General features: G+C 43.7%; 1 protein-coding gene across 2 annotated transcripts in view; it reads right to left on the minus strand.

The window, feature by feature from the left end:
* Window positions 1-22,080, minus strand: part of RIN3 (Ras and Rab interactor 3) — a 70,731-nt gene that overhangs the window by 45,417 nt on the left and 3,234 nt on the right. For both annotated transcript variants that reach the window (XM_083501503.1, XM_083501504.1), the window contains exon 2: window positions 1,503-1,692. In XM_083501503.1, the coding sequence (XP_083357629.1) occupies window positions 1,503-1,692 (190 nt within the window). The remainder of the gene's footprint in view (window positions 1-1,502; window positions 1,693-22,080) is intronic.

A 22,080-nucleotide genomic window follows, 5' to 3' on the forward strand; every position in this document is an offset into this window, starting at 1 on the left:
ACATCTGGAAATTAGCCCTCCCCACAAAAACCGACACCAGATCCAGAGGCACACAGAACGCCACCACCAATCAACCACACCAGACCCAAACCCAGACCCTCTCCACAGATAAATTACAGACACCATCCAGTAACCAAACCATAGTGGCAACTCCGGATGCTGCACCCCCCTACAATCCCTACACAGATCTGGCTGGCACAGGGCACAAAACCACAGCTCGCCCCTATACACGAAGCCAAGCCAAAGCACAACTAAATGCAGTACAGCCATCTTCCCAGAAAAACTCTTCACAAATTCAAGAGGTCAAGACACGAAGGCTTTAGCAACTAATCCACACCTAATGACCCACCTAAGTGGTACTCAGAATATCACTCAAGAAATCACTCAAGATATCCCTCAAGTAATTAAGGAACAAAAGAAGAAAAGAACACTAGCCTGGGAACTTCCCCTCTGCCCAGAACTTTTGAGGCAATACACCACACCCCTCTACAGTATTTATAGGAACTCAAACACTGAGATCCCGCTCTGTTCCAGTAACAAGAAGCCGAAAGCACCAGCCTGAAGATGACGAGTGAGACCTCGTCGAAACGTCGCCTAGACACCCCAACTTTTACACGGGAAGACACCCGAGGACACCAAAACCTGCATATATATATATATATATATATATACACACACACACACACACACACACACACACACCATTATATATATAATGGTACTAGTTGTCTTATTCTCAGCCTCTTTCCTAATGCCATAGAATCATACAATTAGTCTTTCTTTCACTGCCTCTCCACACCAAAGTTGAGGGTTCAGTAGGACTCTGCCATATGTCCAGAATTTCTGACTGTCAAGTCCTAGAGCCAAACAACACCAGGTTGGATAGATGGCTATCATTTAAATACATTTCTCTCCTGCTAAAGAAAGGCCACTAGACTATAATCAGAGCACAGGTGGGGGAGAAATTTGGTTTTGTTTGCATTTTAATGGGAACCTACCTAATCAGCACTTCCTGAAACAATCCACAAATTGAAAAGCAGCTGTCCCTCTAAATTCCCACATTTCCAAATTTTGTGGTGCAGTTTTCCAAGAAGAAGAAGAAGGGTGTACAGAATGCATATATTAAGGGAAAGTACAAATAAAAATGAATGTGTTAGTGAGAATAAGTTGCTGAAATGCATTATAAACTTGCTAAAATGCACTGTCCCACAAAATGTTCGATAACAGTCTAAAATAGTGAAATCAGTGGGAAGAGGAACAAAGCTGCAAAACACACTAAGAAAACAGAATCTTGTTTAGGGGCAGGAAATCTGTTGCCCTTCAGATGTTGTTGGATCCCAGATTCCATCACTCCTGTCCATTGGACAAACTGGCTGGGGCTGATGGGAGTTGGAGTTCAACAACGTTTGGAGTATAGCACATTGGCTTCCCCGATCTAAGCCTGCATGTCATCTCCCTCAAGGACCACGAAACAGTATTCTACAGAGAAAGTGTAGACATACCCCTACGGGCTCCTTGCAGAGTATTTGGACAGCCTTTTCCTGGCTGATGCTCAACTGAAGCCAAACCGGGCATGTCTTGATGAGCTTTTCAAGGACGCTGATGCCTGGTGGGGGACAGCAATTTCTTGGGGCAATTGGCTTGCCCAGATGGTTCTCATCTTCCACTTCTTCACTGGTGTCTGTGACAGGCCTGCAAGAAGACACAAGCAAATCCCCTGTGAGGCGGCTGCAGCAACTTAACAGGGACAGAGAAGTGTAAATTGAAAGACCCTCAGAAAACAAAGGGCACAGCAGCTTATGTCAGATCCAACTAACCTACATCCCTTGATTACTGGGCTGAATGTGTTGGGAATCCTAAGAAGCTTGTGCAGACATTCCTTGCCCTACAAGGACCCATCTCATCTGTTTGGGTTTCTATCATTTGATTTCCCTACTACTACGGCTATAAAAGAAGTTCCAGTAAATGCAACATGAAATGTCAAACAAGTGTCAGACAAGAACTAGTAACTCTTTCCCTTTATTATATGTAATATCAGCCTTGTTTGTAATACTGTTTGGTTAACGTTTCTTGATCATTACAGATGTTCCTAATACAAATTTAGGAAGCTTGGTTATATATGTATCTATGTTTGTGTACTGTTTATATAACTGCATTAATATTGGATAAGATTCAATATTATTCAACAGTAATTAAAAATAATAGTTAAATAATAGCTGTCATATAATTAAATAATCATTAAATATATGATGGACTTTAATTATGGAAAAGCTGCAGAATACCTTCACCCAGACAGCTGAACATCAATCAGACCTCTATTTTATCATATTGAATTCCATTGGCTGAACTTTATTTTGCGCATGTACACACATGCACAAAACACTTACATCTCAGCAATTTACTCTCCCACAAACAAAGCAATATTCTGAGAAGATGTCGCACTTTTAGAATACAGAGGGCAGGTTACAGCAGGCCAGGACTTAGCCAATCTGTTACTGAGTCCCTATAGAGGCTCTACGAAAATATCATTAACACTTTTAAAAATAAACATCCAGACTGTTTTCTGCCTACATTTAGATTTATTCACAGATGTGAGGAGCAGGTGGAACAGAATTTGTGAAGAGTAACATTATAAGCTCCACCTCTGCATTGTTATTGCAAGAGAAATTGCGTGATGGCTCATGCAAGCACAGAACAGTAGAACTCTGAGGCCTCTTCTACTTTTTTTGTAGGAGGGAAGGGTTGTTTTTTTTAACAAGAAAAGCAGTGGGGTGAGAGGGGTGCTGGCCTGTTCCTCAGCTGCAAGCTCACATTCCAAACCCTGCAGGATGAAATTTGCAGTGGAGAAATGCTGGACAAGGCAAAGGGTGAACAACCTCCTCCATCTATCCTATGCTATCAATAGGAGTATAGCATCTAGATCAAGGGAAGTAATAGTGCCACTGTATTCTGCTCTGGTCAGACCTCACCTGGAGTACTGTGTCCAGTTCTGGGCACCACAGTTCAAGAAGGACACTGACAAACTGGAACGTGTCCAGAGGAGGGCAACCAAAATGGTCAAAGGCCTGGAAACGATGCCTTATGAGGAACGGCTAAGGGAGCTGGGCATGTTTAGCCTGGAGAAGAGGAGGTTAAGTGGTGATATGATAGCCATGTTCAAATATATAAAAGGATGTCACATAGAGGAGGGAGAAAGGTTGTTTTCTGCTGCTCCAGAGAAGCGGACACGGAGCAATGGATCCAAACTACAAGAAAGAAGATTCCACCTAAACATTAGGAAGAACTTCCTGACAGTAAGAGCTGTTCGACAGTGGAATTTGCTGCCAGGGAGTGTGGTGGAGTCTCCTACTTTGGAGGTCTTTAAGCAGAGGCTTGACAACCATATGTCAGGAGTGCTCTGATGGTGTTTCCTGCTTGGCAGGGGGTTGGACTCGATGGCCCTTGTGGTCTCTTCCAACTCTATGATTCTATGATTCTATGATTCTATCTCTCTCTGCTTTTCCACCCAAAACCCTCATGGTTGCTGGGCTCACATGGCCATGATAAGCTTACCAGGACTATATAAAAGTGCTGGGTTCGGATGACATACTAAACCAAACTTTGGCTTAGCTCAGCGTGATGGAGGGGCAAAAAAAGGTCCAGAGAGAAGAGAGAAAGAGAAGCAAAGAAGCTGTAAGCTCCTCTCCAGGGGCCCACACATTTGTGTGGTTCCTGGAAGCCATAGTTTGCATTTCTGTGTCTAAGAACCAGGCCCATTTGTAGCCAGTCCCACAGTTATTATTAAGTTGTAGACCAGGGAGTTCTGGTGCTCTGCAGTGTGCTTTCAATTAAAGAACCTCTTAAGGAGGGTGAAAGAGGAGAGCGCAAAATATGGTCTGAAGCTCAACATCAAAAAAACCCGAAGATCATGGCCACTGGTCCCATCACCTCCTGGCAAATAGAAGGGGAAGAAATGGAGGCAGTGAGAGATTTTACTTTCTTGGGCTCCATGATCACTGCAGGTGGTGACAGCAGCCACAAAATTAAAAGATGCCTGCTTCTTGGGAGAAAAGCAATGACAAACCTAGACAGCATCTTAAAAAGCAGAGACATCACCTTGCCAACAAAGGTCCATATAGTAAAAGCTATGGTTTTCCAGTAGTGATGTATGGAAGTGAGAGCTGGACCATAAAGAAGGCTGATCGCTGAAGGATTGATGCTTTTGAATTATGGTGCTGGAGGAGACTCTTGAGAGTCCCATGGACTGCAAGAAGATCAAACCTCTCCATTCTTAAGGAAATCAACCCTGAGTGCTCACTGGAAGGACAGAGTGTGAACGGAGGCTCCAATACTTTGGCCACCTCATGAAAAGAGAAGACTCCCTGGAAAAGACCCTGATGTTGGGAAAGATAGAGGGCACAAGGAGAAGGGGATGACAGAGGATGAGATATTGTTCTCGAAGCTACCAACGTGAGTTTGACCAAACTGAAGGAGACAGTGGAAGACAGGAATGCCTGGCGTGCTCTGGTCCATGGGGTCACGAAGAGTCGGACACGACTAAACAACAACAAAACTCTATTAAAGGAAGGGTGATAACTCCATGGCAAGGCACATGCTTTTCATGCTAATGTTCCCAGGCTTAATTCCCAGCTTCTCCAGGGAGGTTGGGGGAAAGCTCTTGCCTAAGATACTTCGGACCCTTTCCCAGTCAGTGAAGACAGTATTCAGTCATAACAGCCAGTGATCCAACTCGGTATAATCCAGTTTTGTATGCTAGGATGCTTTCTCCTAAGCAGAACATTAGGATAGTCCTGCTTCCCATGGAGGCCAACCAGCAGGCTATGAGAAGCACAAACGAAGGGCATGAGGATAAGAGCCCTCTATGGTACTGTTGTGAGGAACTCACTGATATATTAAACCAGGGAGTTACTGAAGGTACAAAGGAAGGAGCATGCCAGTCTTGGCTTAGCTCCTTCGATAATGACCAATGCCACCTGAACTGAAGGACTCAGGGACAGCCTTCTCATCCCATCCCAAGGCGCTTCCAGATGACATCTTTATTGAGCAGCCATCCTGATTTGTTTGCAGAAAGATCTGATGACATTGGCTTAATGAACTTGCATCCTGATATGTTTGAGAGGATGTTGTATCAAATCCCATGTGTGGCATCCCATGCTTCCTGGTGCATTTCCCCATCACTTTCCTTACTGCAAAAATTACCAGTCCTATTGGGTTCCAATCAAGAGACCAGGGGTTTCCTAAACTTGGGTCTCCAGCTGACTGCAATTCCCACCATCCCTGACCATTGGTCCCACTAGCTAGGGATGATGGGAGTTGTAGTCCAAAAACAGCTAGAGACTCAAGCTTGGGAAACCGTGCAATAGACAAAAGTGCAAATGTAAAGTTATAGGACATGAAGCAAAAACTGGAGCAAAAAACCACAATATATTATTTGGAATCCTTTTTATTGTTAATTATTTAGGATCAGAGTGGTGACTGAGAACAGTTATTGAATTAATTCAGAGTATTCATAGGGAGGATAATTTTTATAATGATGCGGTTGCATTTCAAGGTAAGAGGATTAGGGATTTGAATGTGCATTTTAATTTTGTACAACCCTAATATATTTAGAAGAGAAATACAATTGTACTCAGAGATGTTTTCCCAATTAAAATGAGGGAGGGGGAGAAAAGAAACAAGGTTCCTTTTTAAGGCAAAGGTAGTCACACTGATCCACAAGGGAAGAAACAATCTATCTAAGGGAAGAAACCATTAGAAGCTATCTAATTTTATTTATTTAACAAAATGTATATACCACTTGATTGTAAATAGAACCTCTAAATGGTTTATAAAAAAATAAAATAACTATTAAAATAGTAAACAAAAAAAGTTAAAAACAGGTATTTTTTAAAAAAGCAAAATATAATTTAAATCAACAGATGAGAACACATATCAGCTTCTGAATATCTGGACAGGCCTGCTTAAACAAAAATGGTTTTAGCAGGGGCCAAAAAACATACAGCGAAGCTGCCTCTCTGCCAGACTTCAGGGAATCCTATCCCTCCCACGGTGGCAGCCAAGAAGCAGACAAACAAGGAAAGTTCTTACCAAGTAGTTTATTCAATATTCACAGAGGAAAGATGAAGGAATGCAGTCTTTCTTAGATAATGGTGTTGCTCCGAGTAAAGTCCCACCCCCTCTCCTATTCCACGTCATCCCTGCGCCAGATGACCTGTGTTTTCTGCCTCTGAGTTTTCTGTTCTACTACTCTTAAGGCACGCCTCGTCCTGTGAAGGGGTCAGGAATGCTTTCAAGAGACACTGAGTCTGTTAGCTGTCTCTCCCCTGGTGCTTCTTCTTCCTGCTGCTCTCTCAATATTTCCCAGCTTCTCCCCTCTGCAGCCTCTGAACCATGACCTTCTGCAAACCAATGATCTAAATCTATACAAGATGTTGCACAAAGCAAGGTGTGGTGGGCTGAGGAAAAATAAAACCAAAACAGGTAATAAAAGAAAGAAAGAGGTGAGTTCATTATGTGCTACACCTGAGCTGGAGACGCCAGGGATTGAACCTGGGACCTTCTGATACAAAAGATTATAATTACTATTACTGTTATTATAATTTATTAGTCTCTAGACACACATGAAGTCTCTAGGCAACCTACAGAATGTAAATGCATAAAGCACGGCATAAACTTAGAAAAAGAACAATGCATTACAATAAAAGCCATGTAATAATCTAGAAGACAAAGTCGATAAAACTGTAGCAAAATACATACTTCACTGTTGAGTTATGCCCCTTAATAATAAAAAAGTTAATTTAGCTATACAGTACAGGAAGCAGAAGAGGACCATTTGAAAATGGACCAAATATTCCATTTTTGAAAAGCTCTTGAAAAGAGTCAGTTTTTAAAATATATTTATTTTAGGTGTGCACAGCAAAGCTGTTAATCTGGGCCTCCTCCCTTCGCCAATCAATCAATCATTATTTTTTTAGTGTGCCTCTTTAAAAGTTTATTAGAAAAGCCACTCCTTGCTGCAAGGGAACAAAAGCCCACAACTGCTGCAAGCGGGAAGACAGTTTTACATCTAACTGATGTCCCCAGTGGATCTCCCCCCCCTCCCCACCCCCCATCCGCTGAATGTCCAAGTCTTGAGTCATTTTGGTTAATGGAGCCAGTGGAAGCAACATTTGGCTCCAGCAATGCTCTCAGTAGGCAGAACATCGAGAGGCCGGGCTGTGAAAAAGCTTAATCAGCTATTTAATCTGACTCTGTGGCAAACACCACAGGTAGCTGCAGAAATAAAGGAGAGGAGAAAAATAGGACAGCCTTTGAGCTCCCGTTTTCTCTGCCCTGTCACAGGATTTGTGTTGAGAAGCAGGTCATTTCTATTTTACTCTGTGTGCATCTAATGGCTTATATCTACACTGTGCTTTGAATAGCACCCCAGGCTGACAGCTCCAACCAGCCGGCAGGCAGCACTTTCTCCCTTGATCAAACAGGGGACAATGGGAGGTGGGAGCTCTGTTGGGTTTTTTATGATTGATTTCTGGGTAACACAGTCCTACAGCCAAGGCCATCTGTGGGGTGGGGGTGGGGGGAGACCAGCACTACTATACAGGCCTGGTTCCCTATATTCGATAATTTTCTTCCCTGAACTTTCAGCAGTGACTATCCAAGTCAGTGGCCCCTTTCTTTAAAGAATTACAATGGAAAAACCTATTGCTTTGTGAGAAGGAAAGCCATGCCCAGTGCAAATGCCACCATCTGGTGCTTTGGCCAATGAGCGTGAACAGACTGGAAGGACTGACAGACACACACTGAGGCCACTTCTTAGCTCCCATTGCAGGAATGTTTCCCTGCCCCTGCAGGTGTTGCAAGATCATGTGATGAAATAGTCACTCTCTTGATCTTGCATCCTTCTAAGCATATTAACATTGCAGACTGTGTACCTGTTGCATTGCAAATGTTCTTTCAGCTCCATTGTTTAGGATTCCCTACCCTCTTACCCGTGTGTGTGTGTGTATTAATGTGAAGGCGACCTATGTGAGGACAGACTGTGTGGATACTGCCATTATACAGGTTAGTCAGTAGGGGGCACTAGACTTAGTTGTACCTAGGTAGGGCCAGGCATTTCCTGCTGCTGTTCTGTTCCTGTTTAAGAGAAATAACAAAGTATGTGCAAGACTGGTTGCAATATCGCCAATTAAATGAGGTATTAAAGGAGATAAAAAGAAAGGATTCAGTTACACTTCATCCAGATTCCAACGAGAAATTATAGATGATAATACTAAATTGTTGCAGAAGACGTATAACTTATGATTAGAGTGGGAAACCAAAGACGAAGAGGCTAAATGTGCAGTGATTAAGTGGGCGCAAGATTTAGGACATAACATACAAATAATAATATTCAAAAATTAAGAATGCTTTATTGAGATATAATAAAACAAGCAGGAGAAGTTAATATGTAATGAACCATAAGAGGGGGTTGAGAGAAGTAGTAGGGAGAGGGAATGGGGGAACTGTATTTTTCTTTTTTGTTGAGATAATGTTATTGTGATGAACAAGAAAATTGTAAAATTTAATAATTTTTTTTAAAAAAAGAGAAATAATAAAGTTATCTAATAACTCTATGATCATATTGTTGTAACCTTACATGAAGCAGCAACCACTAACTGTTTCAGATGACTTGTGCAGACCATATTTTTGCCCAGGCTTTCCCTGACCTATAATATTGGAACCTGTCTTCATTTATCTGAAATCCCTGAATTCTTGTTTTAAAAGCTTTAATATTGTTGCTTTACCGGTTTTATGTTGTTGTTTTCATGTTAATGATATTATATATATATAGAGAGAGAGAGAGAGAGAGTACAGTGCTTAGAAAAAAATCAAAAACATTTAGTGAATTATAAATGCTTAAAAAAATAAGTGGCGTGCCCTGGGACCTATAAATAAATAACTTCCTAACTAGTGTGTCCTTTAAGACTTCTGTGACATAGACATACATACACAGGCCCCCTTCACATTAATGCTGAACACGCAATATCAGAGTGTGGCCAGTGGATGGGTTCTCACCAGTGGAGGCCCATTAGACTAAATGGGGCATTGCCTTACCAGCATCAATCTGTCCCATCTGCATGACCCAGGGGTTGGCCCTTCCTCCTTTTGCCCCTGGTAAATCTCATCAAGGAGGAGGATGGAGGGGAAAAACCTACCTTTGGGTACCCTGCATCCTGCCCCACCAGTCCCGGTGGGCACCAGACACCATTCAATCCCTGTTGAGAATGCCTGTATGTATATTGCTAAGGGTTTAACATTGGAAAATTCCATTGGTGTGAACTAAGCTAGAAAGAGCTCTTCGAGCTTCTAAATGAACTGATAATTAACTGTTGATGTTCTCTGCTAGCTTACATGTGAGTGTTTAACCTTAGAACATGTGACTAAGGTATTCCATTGCAAATCTCCATTTTGAAGGGAGTTGGCTTTGCTTCTGTTCCCAGGCATAGTCAGAAAAGGATTTGTAAATGAAGCTGCATAGCCTCAGGCTGTATACAGACTAATGCAGACTATGGGGGAGATAGAGCTTTGATTTCAGCTCTGATTGTAATTAAGTTATATATTTAAGAAGAAGAACCTATGCTTCAATACACATATGCTTTGTACTTCTTTCTGGATGTATCACTGACGCTTTTGTACTTGTTTGAAGAAATTCTGCTTAGAAAAGCTTTGAATCATAATTATGGGTCTGGACAATTTTTATTCCAAAAGGAGTCAGCTTTTATGCATACAATTGCTTCATGCTGCGCATTATTAACATCTGAAATAATCACACACACACCCCTCCCCTGCTCACTGAACACTTGAGATGGGTTGTCTTGCCTATCTGCCACTTCACACTTCTGCTAGAAATTTGGCCAATGGGAAGTTATAGCAGCTGCTTAAGAACAGAGCATAATGGTTGCCTTGGGTGGCTAGACCCCAGCACACCGACAGTCCCACTTGCAACCATCACCACAAATGCACAAATTTTGGCTACAAGTCTACCTGGAGAACTACCATATTCCCTAACCACCAAAGAGCCGCTTCCTGGCTATTGATGGGCTAAGCTTATGTAGTGTTCTGCAAAGCAGCCTGACTTGAGAAGAGTAACTGGGGATATGGCTTAATTAATGGCACAGTAATTACATCAAAGCACTGTACTTTATTTGACATGAGTTACGAGACAGCTCAGCTGGAGGGGAGAATAAATGGCATGATAATTTGCCTTTGGGGTCTTGTGGGTATCAGTGCAATTAGTCACGCCACTGCCAAACCATATTTCCTTAGGAATAAGCAGCCAAATTACATGCTGGTTTACAACCTTTTATAACCTTGCTCGATCCAAGAGACTGCTGTGTGCTGTGAACCAGGAAGGATAAGCCCCTCTCCTCCTCCTTCCTAGAACAAAGGAGGGGGTTTTCATTCAGGAGCAGATTAACACACACTTACGCATGGCTAAAATGGCTGAAGGGGTTCCTCAAGCTGGCCTTGCTTATAGAATGATATAATCAAAGGAACTCCTGCCTGAGGTTGCTATCCTTGTAAAAAATAACGATGGGGTAGAATTCAGTGCAGGGCTAAGTGGGGTAGGTGTGCACAGAATGAAGTCTGCGATGGACATGCTTGAGTGGCAGCTGTTATCAGTGGGAAAAAAACATTTGGATTGATTCCACCATCCAGTCATACCACTAGCTTTTTCTGGCCAGGAAGGAGTTGCAGCTGTTGTAGTTTTGTTGCTTTTTCCTCAAAAGAGGCTCAAAGCAACTTCCAGAAACAAAACAAAAAAGGAAAACAAGCATAAGGACAAAAGTAAACAAGCCCAAACCCTAAAATGTTGATCAATAACATGTACAAAAAGGCAGATCCCACTGGGCCTACCCTATGAAAAAGAAGAGGTCACAAACATACTTTACCCTCCAGATTAAGGTCTGAAGGCCCGAATGATTAAAAATGCTTTTACCTGGCACATAAAGCAGTTAATAATGGTGCCAGGTGTGCCTCCCTGGGGAAACATTCCACAAATGGGGAGCCACCACTGAGAAGATCTGTTCTTATCCATCACCCTCTGCACCTCTGTTAGAGAATATGGTGAAGGACCTCAAATGCCAAACCAGGTTGTTCATACGATGAGAGGTGATCCTTGAGTGACTGGTAGTCCCGAGATGCACAATACTTTACAGGTCAAAATCAGCAATTTGAATTGAGCCTGGAAACTAATTTGCAGCCGATGCAGTTGTGCCAGGGTTGGTGTGATATGTTCAGACCATCTTGCCCTAGTCAGCAAACGCGCCACTGAAATTTGCACCGGCTTTGAACCATCTTCAAAGGCAGCCTTGTGTTTAATGCCAAGGCTGGAGCATCCTGTTATTTGTGTTGTGCAGCAGCACCCCTGAAGCACTGAAAGCAGCTTCCAATGAGATCTTGCAATATCCTGTGTGTTCTGTGAGATCTCACGAGATTTTGGCAAGATCTCACTGGAAACGAGTGCCACTGCCAACACCGCTTCTCTGGGCTTCTGCCGCTTAACCAGTGGGCTAGACCTGTTTTAACACACTGCAGTACAGTGCTACCTTGGGTTAAGAACTTAATTTGTTCTGGAGGTCCGTACTTAACCTGAAACTGTTCTTAACCTGAAGCACCACTTTAGCTAAGGGGGCCTCCTGCTGCCGCTGCACCGCCAGAGCACGATTTCTGTTCTCATCCTGAAGCAAAGTTCTTAACCTGAGGTACTATTTCTGGGTTAGCGGAGTCTGTAACCTGAAGCGTCTGTAACCTGAAGCGTCTGTGACCCAAGGTACCACTGCAATCTAAAGAGCTGATTTGTCCTCCAGACCTGACTTGCTCTTTGGTTCCCACTCCTGGCTTGCCCTTTGGTCCTTCTTGGCTGATTAGTTCTTCTAGCCACTGACTTGTCTCATGATTCTCAGCTTGTGACTCACCTCCATTCACAGCCGATCCCTAACAGTGGGAAGTGAGGCAACTATGGCTCCTCCTACTCATGCCTTACTACTTATTTCCCCCCTGAGGAATGAGTGGGGTAGTCCCTGAGAATCTGTGCAAAGGAGGTGATATTTGCAAATAAGGTGATATTTATTTTCAGTTCTCTGTTGCCTGTGTCACCACCCTGTTCCCTGTTTCTGCTGGAAACAAAAAGCTCAATGCAGACTGTGAAAAGCCCCTGAAGTACAGAGAGGGGAGGGAAGTGGGTTCTCGCCAATACAATTCAAAAGCTACACTCTATAGAGCAGCTTTTGTCAACCAGGTGCCATCCAAATCTTTTGAACTACAACTCCCATCAGCTGCAGCATGCTGACAGAGAGAGAAGAGAGAGTTGTGTAAAGAGGTGTTTGGAAAAGACGAGAAAGTCAAATTTTATTCTATCTTTCGCTGGAATTACTAATGTCACAATATCAAATGGCTGAAATTCTGAAAATGCATCTTGATTTGAAACGGGGATGCTATTATGAGGTCAGCATACCGTGAAGAAAATAATACTTTAGAGGTGAGGTTTTGCAGCATCTGTTTAAAGCCAGGCCACGGTTGGTGGCTGTGCAGTGATTGCCAATCTGTGTGCCTCTGAGATGGCAAAAGGCATCAGCTGTCACAAGCAACTCATGTAAGAAAGAGAATGACAGATTAACCTTCAGACTGAAAACGCTGAGTGCTGGGCAGGCATAATTTAGGGCAGGCTAGTTTGTGCCAAAAGCGCATGTGTCAGAACAATATTTCTGATAGACGTAATACCCTCTCATGAAGGCTTATTGATCTGAGCAAGAGGTAACACCTCATGGGGCCAAACTTACTGCTCTTTTAGAATTAGGTGGAGACTGCTAGAAATTGCATAGAGTTTTGAAGTAAACACATGGTTGCTAAATGGGCAGGCAAGGAGGGTAGTTTTGCATCAGTAGCCAATACAATACTAGGCCAGGTAGGGGAGGGATTACCTGCCCACACAATAGAGGGAGGATCTTACCTGGGAGTCCTCACTTGGCTCTAGATTGCCAGCTGGAGGGGCCTAATTGTACTACAGTGCAACCAAATCAGGAGCAACAAAGACTATTGTACTCTGATCTATTCTGATTGGCAGTAGCTCTCCACTGTCTCAGGAAGAGGGCTTTTTCATGACCTGGTACAGCATGGAGATGCCAAGAATCAGATCTGGGACCTTCTGCATTCAGTTCATATGTTTTGCTGCTGGGCCTGAAGACAGGCAGTCAGGTCATGTATCTGTAGCAGTAACCAGAGGAAGAATGACAGCTGGGAGGAACACAGAATAAATGCCATGATGCACCTGTAGCAGCAAAACCAGATGCCTTCATCTGCCCCAGCTGCAACAAAATATCTCTTTCCTGTATCAGTCACTGCAGCCACAGCAGGTGCTATAACTCTCCAACAGTCTGACTTCACCCCCAAAGGCGCACTCTTCCGTTATCTCCTGAGACAGGCGGATGCCAGCAACGGCTGAGCGATGGTCCCTGAATTCACTGGAGGGTTTTTGAAAAAGTACTTTCCATTGTGCATTATTACAAAGGGCTTTTAATATGTTGCTTGTCCCTAAGTAGAATGGGATGTGCGACTCGTCCTCCTCCTTCTAACTCAACCTCCACAAACCTGGTGCCTTCCAAATATTTTGTACCACAACTCCCATCAGCCCCAGCCAGCAAAGCTGTTCTGAGGTCTATGAGATGTGTTTCCACCTCCAAGGCCTGAAGCAGATGTAAACATTAAATAAGGGTCCAGGCATTGGGAGAGGGCCACAAGATCACATATTCCACCTCCCACGTACATCTTTCTCTGGTTTCCCTCCAAAACGTGGAGCTAGCACTACTCCCATTGACTTAAAGGAGCTGAAAGCAGAAGTTTCCAAACCCCTGGTCCATGGACCACAGGCTTCATTTAGGTGTTCTGCCTATGGATTTGTGATTGGAGATGGCATATCCATCACATTGAATATGCATGTTGATTTTTAATTTTTTTATTGCTTCTTCTATTTCTTTTGTATTAGATTTTTTTCTGTTACAATTTGAATTCTAAAGAATTACAATAACTATGGTTGGCATCCGTCTGTCTCGGGAGACAATGCACCTTTGGGGGTGAAGTCAAGCTGTTGGAAGGTTTTAGCTCCTGCTGTGGCTATAGAAACTGATGAAGGAGGGATATGTTTTGTTGCAGCTGGGGCAGATGAAGGCTTCTACAACAGGCAGGAAATAAATCATTACATGGTCTGCCAAGACCCTCAGCAATTTTCAAATGGTTCATGGTGTGGGGGGTGTGTGTGTGTTTGGGAGCGACTGGCTTAAGGCATGCTGGGTCATAGAATCATAAGAAGAAGAAGAGTTTGGATTTGATATCCCTAAGGGGTCTCAAAGCAGCTAACATTCTCCTTTCTCTTCCTCCCCCACAACAGACACCCTGTGAGGTGAGTGGGGCTGAGAGACTTCAAAGAAATGTGACTAGCCCAAGGCCACCCAGCAGCTGCATGTGGAGGAGCGGAGACGCCAACCCGGTTCCCCAGATTACGAGTCTACTGCTCTTAACCACTACACCACACTGACTCTCATAGAATTGTAGAGTTGGAAGGGACCATGAGGGTCATCTAAGTCCAACCCCCTGCAAAGCAGGAATTTTTTGTTCAACATGGGGCTCGATCCTACGACCCTGAAATTAAGAGTCTCACGCTCTACCAACTGAGCTGTCATGTCACCTAGCTGAAGTAATTGCAAACTGCTACTTCAAGGGGTTGCATCCTCCCTTCCTTTTCACAGCTCTTTGCATTTTTATTTCCAAATCATCATAGGCTGCCTGAAGCAAAGAGAATTCTATATATTTCAAGAAACTCTTGTAAAGCATTGCTCACATTGGACGCATGTTTTTGGACAACTGCCTGAGTATTATCCCTTGTGACAATGAGCGATCAGCACTTCATTAAACAGAGATAAATACTGCTTCTCACTAAGTACAGGCAGCATGAGAGAATGAGTAAAGCAGGTGGGTGAGAAGGATCCTCCCACTACCATCAAATGTAGCGCAAAAGGGGAAATCCACACATATAAGTTCCTCTCCGGGCAAAGTAGGCGAGTGTCCCACAGGAGAAGTGCATGGAGCAAACTGCAGTTTACCACTTGCAAGGCTCTATAAACTGTACTTGCAGCACATTGATACTATATGAGCAGTTTCTAGGCAATTTGTATAGCAATAACCCCTCCCCAGGCATCTGTTAAGTCAATGCAATGTGGTGAGCAGTTTCTGTTTTCCTTTAGAGAGGGCTTTGGAAGAGTCATCTCCAAAGAATGTGTCCCTCGCACTCAAGGAAAACAGAAACTGCTCACCACATTGCACTGACTTAACAGATGGGAAATTGTTTGGATTTATTGCCAAACTGGTGGTGCGTGAGGCTGGGCCAGGTCCCAGATTCTGAGTTAGCCAAATGGGTGTGGTGGTGTGATGCTGCTGAAAACAGCACAATGCTTATCCCAGGAAGAGAGGGCAGTGGTGGCCTTGAGATTGAGCTGTATTTAAGGGAATAGTACACAGTTAATTCACTGTGACAGAGTCTGCAACGTATCAGGTAGCCAGTACTAGTTGCCCAGAGTGGCTGCGGCAACCCAGTTGTACCCAGATGGGTGGGGTACAAATAAATTATTATTATTATTATTATTATTATTATTATTATTATTATTATTATTTAAGGAGATGTTTCAGCACCTTCCTGCCTATGGACCAGAAACTCAAAAAGTTTGCTTTTCATCTCCTTTCCTGCTCTGCAAGCGAATAATTCTAATAGCATGTGGATGGGCAGATGAGCTCCCAGTTACTGTGAGCTAAAGTGAGAGGCTCTCCCCTGGGTCTGTCCCCTTGGCAGAGCCAACTTGGCCCTTCCCTAGGTACACCCCTGTTCTTATAAGCTGTTATGTCTAGATGACGGCTGGGAAGCCTGAGGTCCCAGGGGTCAAATATCAGCACTGGATTTAGGCCAGTGTAGGCAGTACCTCTGCAAAGGGCACTGAGCTGATGGGGTGCAAAATTGAGGAGATCCATAACTGAGAAGATTCATTTGTGGGGTGCCAAATGTTGGCCTAGCGCAGGGCATAATATTACACAAGATTACCTGCAAATATGACCCTCCAAGCCTTTCTATCTGGCTGTCTGAACTCACCCCAGATAACACCCCCCCCTCTCCAGCCCACCCTCCTCACTGGTCCTGCTTTGGTGCCTGCCTAGAATCATTGAATTCTGAAAATGCCTCTTGCCTGCCAGGATTGAGGCAAGTGAGTGTGTGTAGCAACTAGCCAACTGTACAAAGGTTAAAATTTGCATTAGGGTGTTGTTGTCGTTAACTCACTTTTGTATCTGGCTCCATCCACCATTAGTATATGGCCCTTGGAAGGTTTCCCAGAATGGAATGTGGCCCTCAGGCTTAAGAAGTTTCCTTACCCCTGCATTAGATTATTTTCCTGAGTCCACCCACGACCCATTACTTCCCAGGCTGTGTTTGTCCTGGCAAGCAGGTTGCTCCAGATTCTTGACCGCCCAGATTTTGCCCTATCTCTGCTAAGAGATACACTAAAGCTGCCAATCAGAGCTGAAGATGGTATGACAAAGGGAGCCGGGAGCCTGATGTGCACACTCATCCCACTATTGTAGTTTTTTTGTAGTTCTTTCGAAACCCAGGGAAGGTCTTTGATCATAGGTGAAGATGGGACAAAATAAACGAGGCGGCTGCCACCTTCAGCTCTCTGCAAATGCGTCTTATTGACTCAAAGGATGAGTGCAAACCCTTAAGCAAAACATCATTACTTATCATGCCTCCGAATTTAACACAAGGAGCTTGCAGTCTGTACAGAAGCTGGACAAAGGAAGTGTGCTTGCGGCTGTGGCAGCAGTGGCTGATGAACGCTGCATGCTGGTTACCTAGAATTCAGGCCAGACACTGTGTTTGACCACAACAACTTCCCTTCCTCTTATCTCAGCTATGTAGAAACCACATGCAATGGAAACAAGCTAGCAAAATGCGCATGCTTTGAAACGCCTTTGTACTTGACTGGCCTGGTTCACATCTAGCTTGCAACAGAGTGAATTTATTATCTCTCATATTATAAATGGCAATATGTTCCAGACAGAGAAATTAATGGGGAATAAGGTAGTCAGAGGGCACTGATCATGATGGAGGCAGTGTGCCTCTGAATACCAGTTGCTGTAAATCAGAGGTGGGGAGAGAGCTGTTGCGCTCAGGTGTGTCTCTGGTTTCGTTGGACTGGTCATGTTGTGCAGATGCCTGACTATCGTCTTCCAAAGCAACTACTCCATTCCGAACTTAAAAATGGTAAGCATAATGCTGGTGGTCAACAAAAGAGGTTCAAAGACTCTCTCAAGGCAAATCTAAAAAAAACACAGACTACTGGGAAACACTGGCCTGCGAGTGCTCCAATTGGAGAACAGCCTTTACCAAAGGTGTCATGGGTTTTGAAGATGCACAAACTCAGGACGCAAGGGAGAAATGCATTAAAAGGAAGGCACACTTGGCAAACCCTCACCGTGATCAACTCCCACTTGGAAACCTATCTCTCCACTGTGGAAGGTCGTGTGGATCCAGAAATGGCCTCCACAATCACTTAAGGACTCATTTTTAAAACCGTGTTTATGGAAGACAATCTTACTTGACTAGGAGTGATCGCCAAAGAAGAAGAAGAAGAAGGTCATTGGGAGAACAAGATGCTGGACTAGACAGGTCTCTGGTTTGTTCCAGCGGGGCTCGTTTTATATTATTATATTGAATTCACGCACAAAACCTTTGGCTGAACCAAGATTTATTGAACTAGAATCCTTGATCTTAACATGGATGTAACATGTCGTGGAAACATGGGACACTGCCAACTCAGACCACTGGCTATGAAGCAGCTAAGTAACTGACTGGCAGTGGCTTTATAGCCTACCAGGTGATGCCAGGAATCAAACATGGGGCATTCTGCATACAATGTATGTGCTCCACCATTGTGTCACAAACCCATCATTTGAAACCAGGCTTTAGCTTAGAAAGGGGAACCAGTTTTCCATGCTGATGCTCTGATGTTATTCTTCCAAGGTTGGTGCTTATCAAACTATGCCCCGTGGTGAAAGTGAGTTGCCCATCATGCAGTCTTGAGAGTGTTGGATCTAGACCAAGGACATCCTGCTTCTTTTGACTTGAGCATCATCCTTTCACAGCTTTACACACAGAAGGTCCCAGGTTCAACCCCTGACATCTCCGTGTAGGGCTGGGAGGGACTCCCTTGCCTGAAACCATGGAGAGCTGCTGCCTGCCAGTGTAGACAATACTGAGCTAGACAGGCAATTGGGGTTGACTTTCTATGTTCCTGTTTAAAATCATAGCAGCTATTTCTTTGGGGCAAATCTGACTCTCTTCTTTTTTTTTAGAGAGGCATCAATGGCCAACTCCACCGGGCTGAGAGATGTGGAAAAGTTCCCTGTACATTTTTCATGCCCATGTTATGTTACATTAGACAAACATGTTTGGCAGAATTCCCGAAGCTAGCTTTGTTTCTGTCAGCATTAATATATTCCCGACACTACATGTACAGTCTGGGAAGTAAAATAAAATAAAATCGCTCCAGACTGAGACCAAAACGTTTGATTTGCTAACATGTGGCTTCTTTCCAGATACAACAAGCCAAAGAACAAACGGCAAATTGTCCCTCGGGGTCTGGAACATTAACAGTGGTGAATCTGGTGCGTAGCCTCAAACATGCAGTGTGGGCTTAATTGGAAATGATTGAAAATGGAAATTTCTCCTACACTGTACATACTCTTCGCACTGTCATTTCTGGTGAAATCTGCAGGGTCTGAAGCACTGACAAGAAAGACCAGTGGGCAGAGATGAGACAGTGGAATTAATTTGCACACCCAGGTAAAAATGTATCATACCACCTGTCTACCCTATGATGAAACCATCAGCAGTTATGTGTAAACATCACATGCATGTGGGTAAATTGTGTGTGTGTGTGTGAGAGAGAGAGAGAGAGAGAGAGAGAGAGGTGCTGCACACTTTACACTAAGGTTGCTTAAAACCATTGAAATCAATGAGACTCATTCAATCTTTGTGCAGGATTGCAGCCTATGTCATTATTGGTATACAAACATACTTGGTATCATAGAATTGTAGAGCTGGAAGGGACCCAAAGGGTCATTTAGTCCAACCCTCTGCAATGCAGGAATAGTCCCAGCCTTTTCTGGAGAAGCTGAGGATTGAACCTGGGACCTTCTGCATACAAGGAAGATTCTCCACCACTAAGACTTGGGGCACTTCCAGACAACCAATTTATTGATCATTCTTCCTGATTTATCTGCAGGGAGATTAGACAAAGTTGGCCATTTAATGTGCATTTGCTCCAGTTTGTTTGAGGTTTCTGCTGCATCAAAGCAAGTGTTATCCACACTTCCCAGTGGATTTCCCCACCACTTTCCTTAAAGCAAACAGTCTGATCTTTGGGGAAGGGGGGCTGTTGTGCAAGACTTCCCAATCCAATATAACTGCAACCTGAATTTGCTGATATGTTATTGAATCCCACCCGGAGGTAGTGACAGTCTGGAAGCCACCAAAGTCTCATTTACTTCCAAGTAAACATACTTGGGGTGGTGCTGCATATGGTCTAAGCATTATCCCTTTGCGTTAAAAAAAGTGTGTGGGGGGGTAACAATTTTACCTGCATTGATAACATTGCTACAGTTATTGGGTTGTCGCCAATGTTAGTCATACTCAAAGTAGAACCATTGAAAAGAACAGACATGACTTACTTCGGTTTAATAAGTTTACTGGGTCTATTCTGACTCTCAGTTAGTTGAATACAACCTACCATAAAAAGCAGTCATGGCAAATGTTCTTTGTACACAATAACATATTAAGCTGTGTAGACACCATATGTTCAAAGCCCGCACACCCCAAGAATCCTGGGGATTGTGGTTTGTTAAGGGTGCTGGGGAATTTTACCTTTGTGGTGTGGTGAGTAAACTATGGTTACCAGGATTCAAGGGGTTCATTTTAATGTATGGTGTGTACACTGCCCTACTGTGAATTCATTCTTTGCCATTCAATTTTCAAGAGCAGGCCTTGGAGCTATATTTTCTTCCTTTTTTGCCCTCTCCCTCATGCAAGCTGAGCTGACATTTCTGGAGAAGGGGAACCAAGAAATTTCATAAGGGAAAGACTCTTGCTCATGCAAAAATATATTGTCTGTTGCAAGAATCTCATCTTTTGTGTTCTGCGTTGCTAAGTGAAGCCAGGAAGTGCAGTTTATCCTGATATCTCAAGCATAAGAATTTGTTTCCGTTCTTTCTCTGTCAGCACAGGCTTTCCCCCTGTGAGCTTAGCCATGCTATATCTGGATATTTCCCCTTTGTAGGGGAAATAGCAACCCAGGGTGTGTACAAAAGATAAGAGATCCTTGTAAGGGCTGGCATGACATGTTTTTCCACATGGTTAACCAAGATTTTGAACAGTGACATCATCTTCCCTTGATTGTCATTAGTAGGAAAAAACGAACAACTTTTAGGTTCACTATCAGGGGGTTTGACAGAAATAAATGCAAACTGATGTACAGGGTAGGCTTGTCCACTTGTTACACTGAACACAGGTAGGCGCTTGCCTGTAAAAATATTTGTGTGAAAGAATATACATTTGTTGATTTGTACAGCTCAACTACAGTATTGTTATACAGGAGAACAGGCTCTACACTCATTTAATGCAATGTGTGAATCCGCCTTACATGACACCCCAAAGCCGTCTTTGTTCACAAGCAGTGTCTCCTCATTTAATAACTCTTATAGCAATAAACCGAACATCCTAGCCTCATTGAAGCAAATCATATAAATTAAATGCCTGCAGACTGAACAGTATCTCATGGGGGTCATGTAATAATCATGGCCTGGTCACAAAATCATGAGTCAAGATCCCTAAAAAAAACCAAATCCCAAGGTTGGCTTTCAAAAATCTGATTATAAAAAAAGAAATCTATTTTGAGACTCACTTTTCCCCCTTTTTCTCCAGAACACATGCTTCCTTACTCACTCCAGTTCTGCACGCTATAACTGTGGTTACTGAGCTCTCCCCGAGTATCCAAATGCCATGTGGATCACAGATTGCTATGATTACAAACACATCTACATGCAGTGGGAAAAGCTGGAATATTGAACCATCCTGAGTTACTTTTTGGAGGGGTATAACCAGCTTCTTGGAGGGATGTATGATCAGTCCAGCCACCCACCTCCTTCAATAATCTCTCACACATCTTGTTTCCCAATAACTGCCCTAGGCTTTGGAGGAAAATTGCCAACACAGAGCATGGAATTGGCTAGTAAGTCCATTTGCTGCAGGTACCTCCTGCTTGAAGCAGGAACCGGCCCGCCTGTGATGCAGGGTGAAGTGCCTGCCTCGGGTGGCAGAAGTCTGAGAGGTGACGCTCCACTCACCCTGCCACTTCGGCCACCGAGAGGGAGGCAATCTGGCGCATGGTGTTGCTGCTCATCTTTCCTGCTCCGGGCAAAGCAGCCAAATAAGCAGCAAACACCTGGAAGAGCATCTTAGCTCCCACCAAGATCTGCAAGAACCAGTGTGTGGCGGCAGAAGTGGAGTGTGATGAATGGGGCCAGGAGGCAGCAATTCCCCTGCGAAATGGGAAAAGCCACCTCTGCTTATATGCACGGCAGCCTTCCTCAATCAAGTGCACTCTAAATGTTTTCGCCTGCAACTCACATCATCTCTGATGATTGGCACTGATGGGTGCTGTATGGGGAGACAATAAGGGCATGGTGTAGATCTTGACTGTATCATAGGCAGGACCAGAGTGGGGCAGGGAGCAAGTGCCCCCCCCAGTCAATGAGTTTGCCCCCACCACTTGCCTCCCCGTTTCTGAATTCCTATCGTTTGCATATGCTGTTATTTTTCTTTTGTTATTGATAGTTTTATTAAGACTTTTCATAATATAATAAAAAACTAATCTACACACAAAAGGGAGGGAGGGAGGGGACAGACGAATACAAATATCTTAACTTTTATCCCATACAGAAAAA

Source organism: Podarcis liolepis (assembly GCF_965112155.1).
Source record: "Podarcis liolepis genome assembly, chromosome: 1".
Taxonomy (NCBI): Eukaryota; Metazoa; Chordata; class Lepidosauria; order Squamata; family Lacertidae; genus Podarcis; species Podarcis liolepis.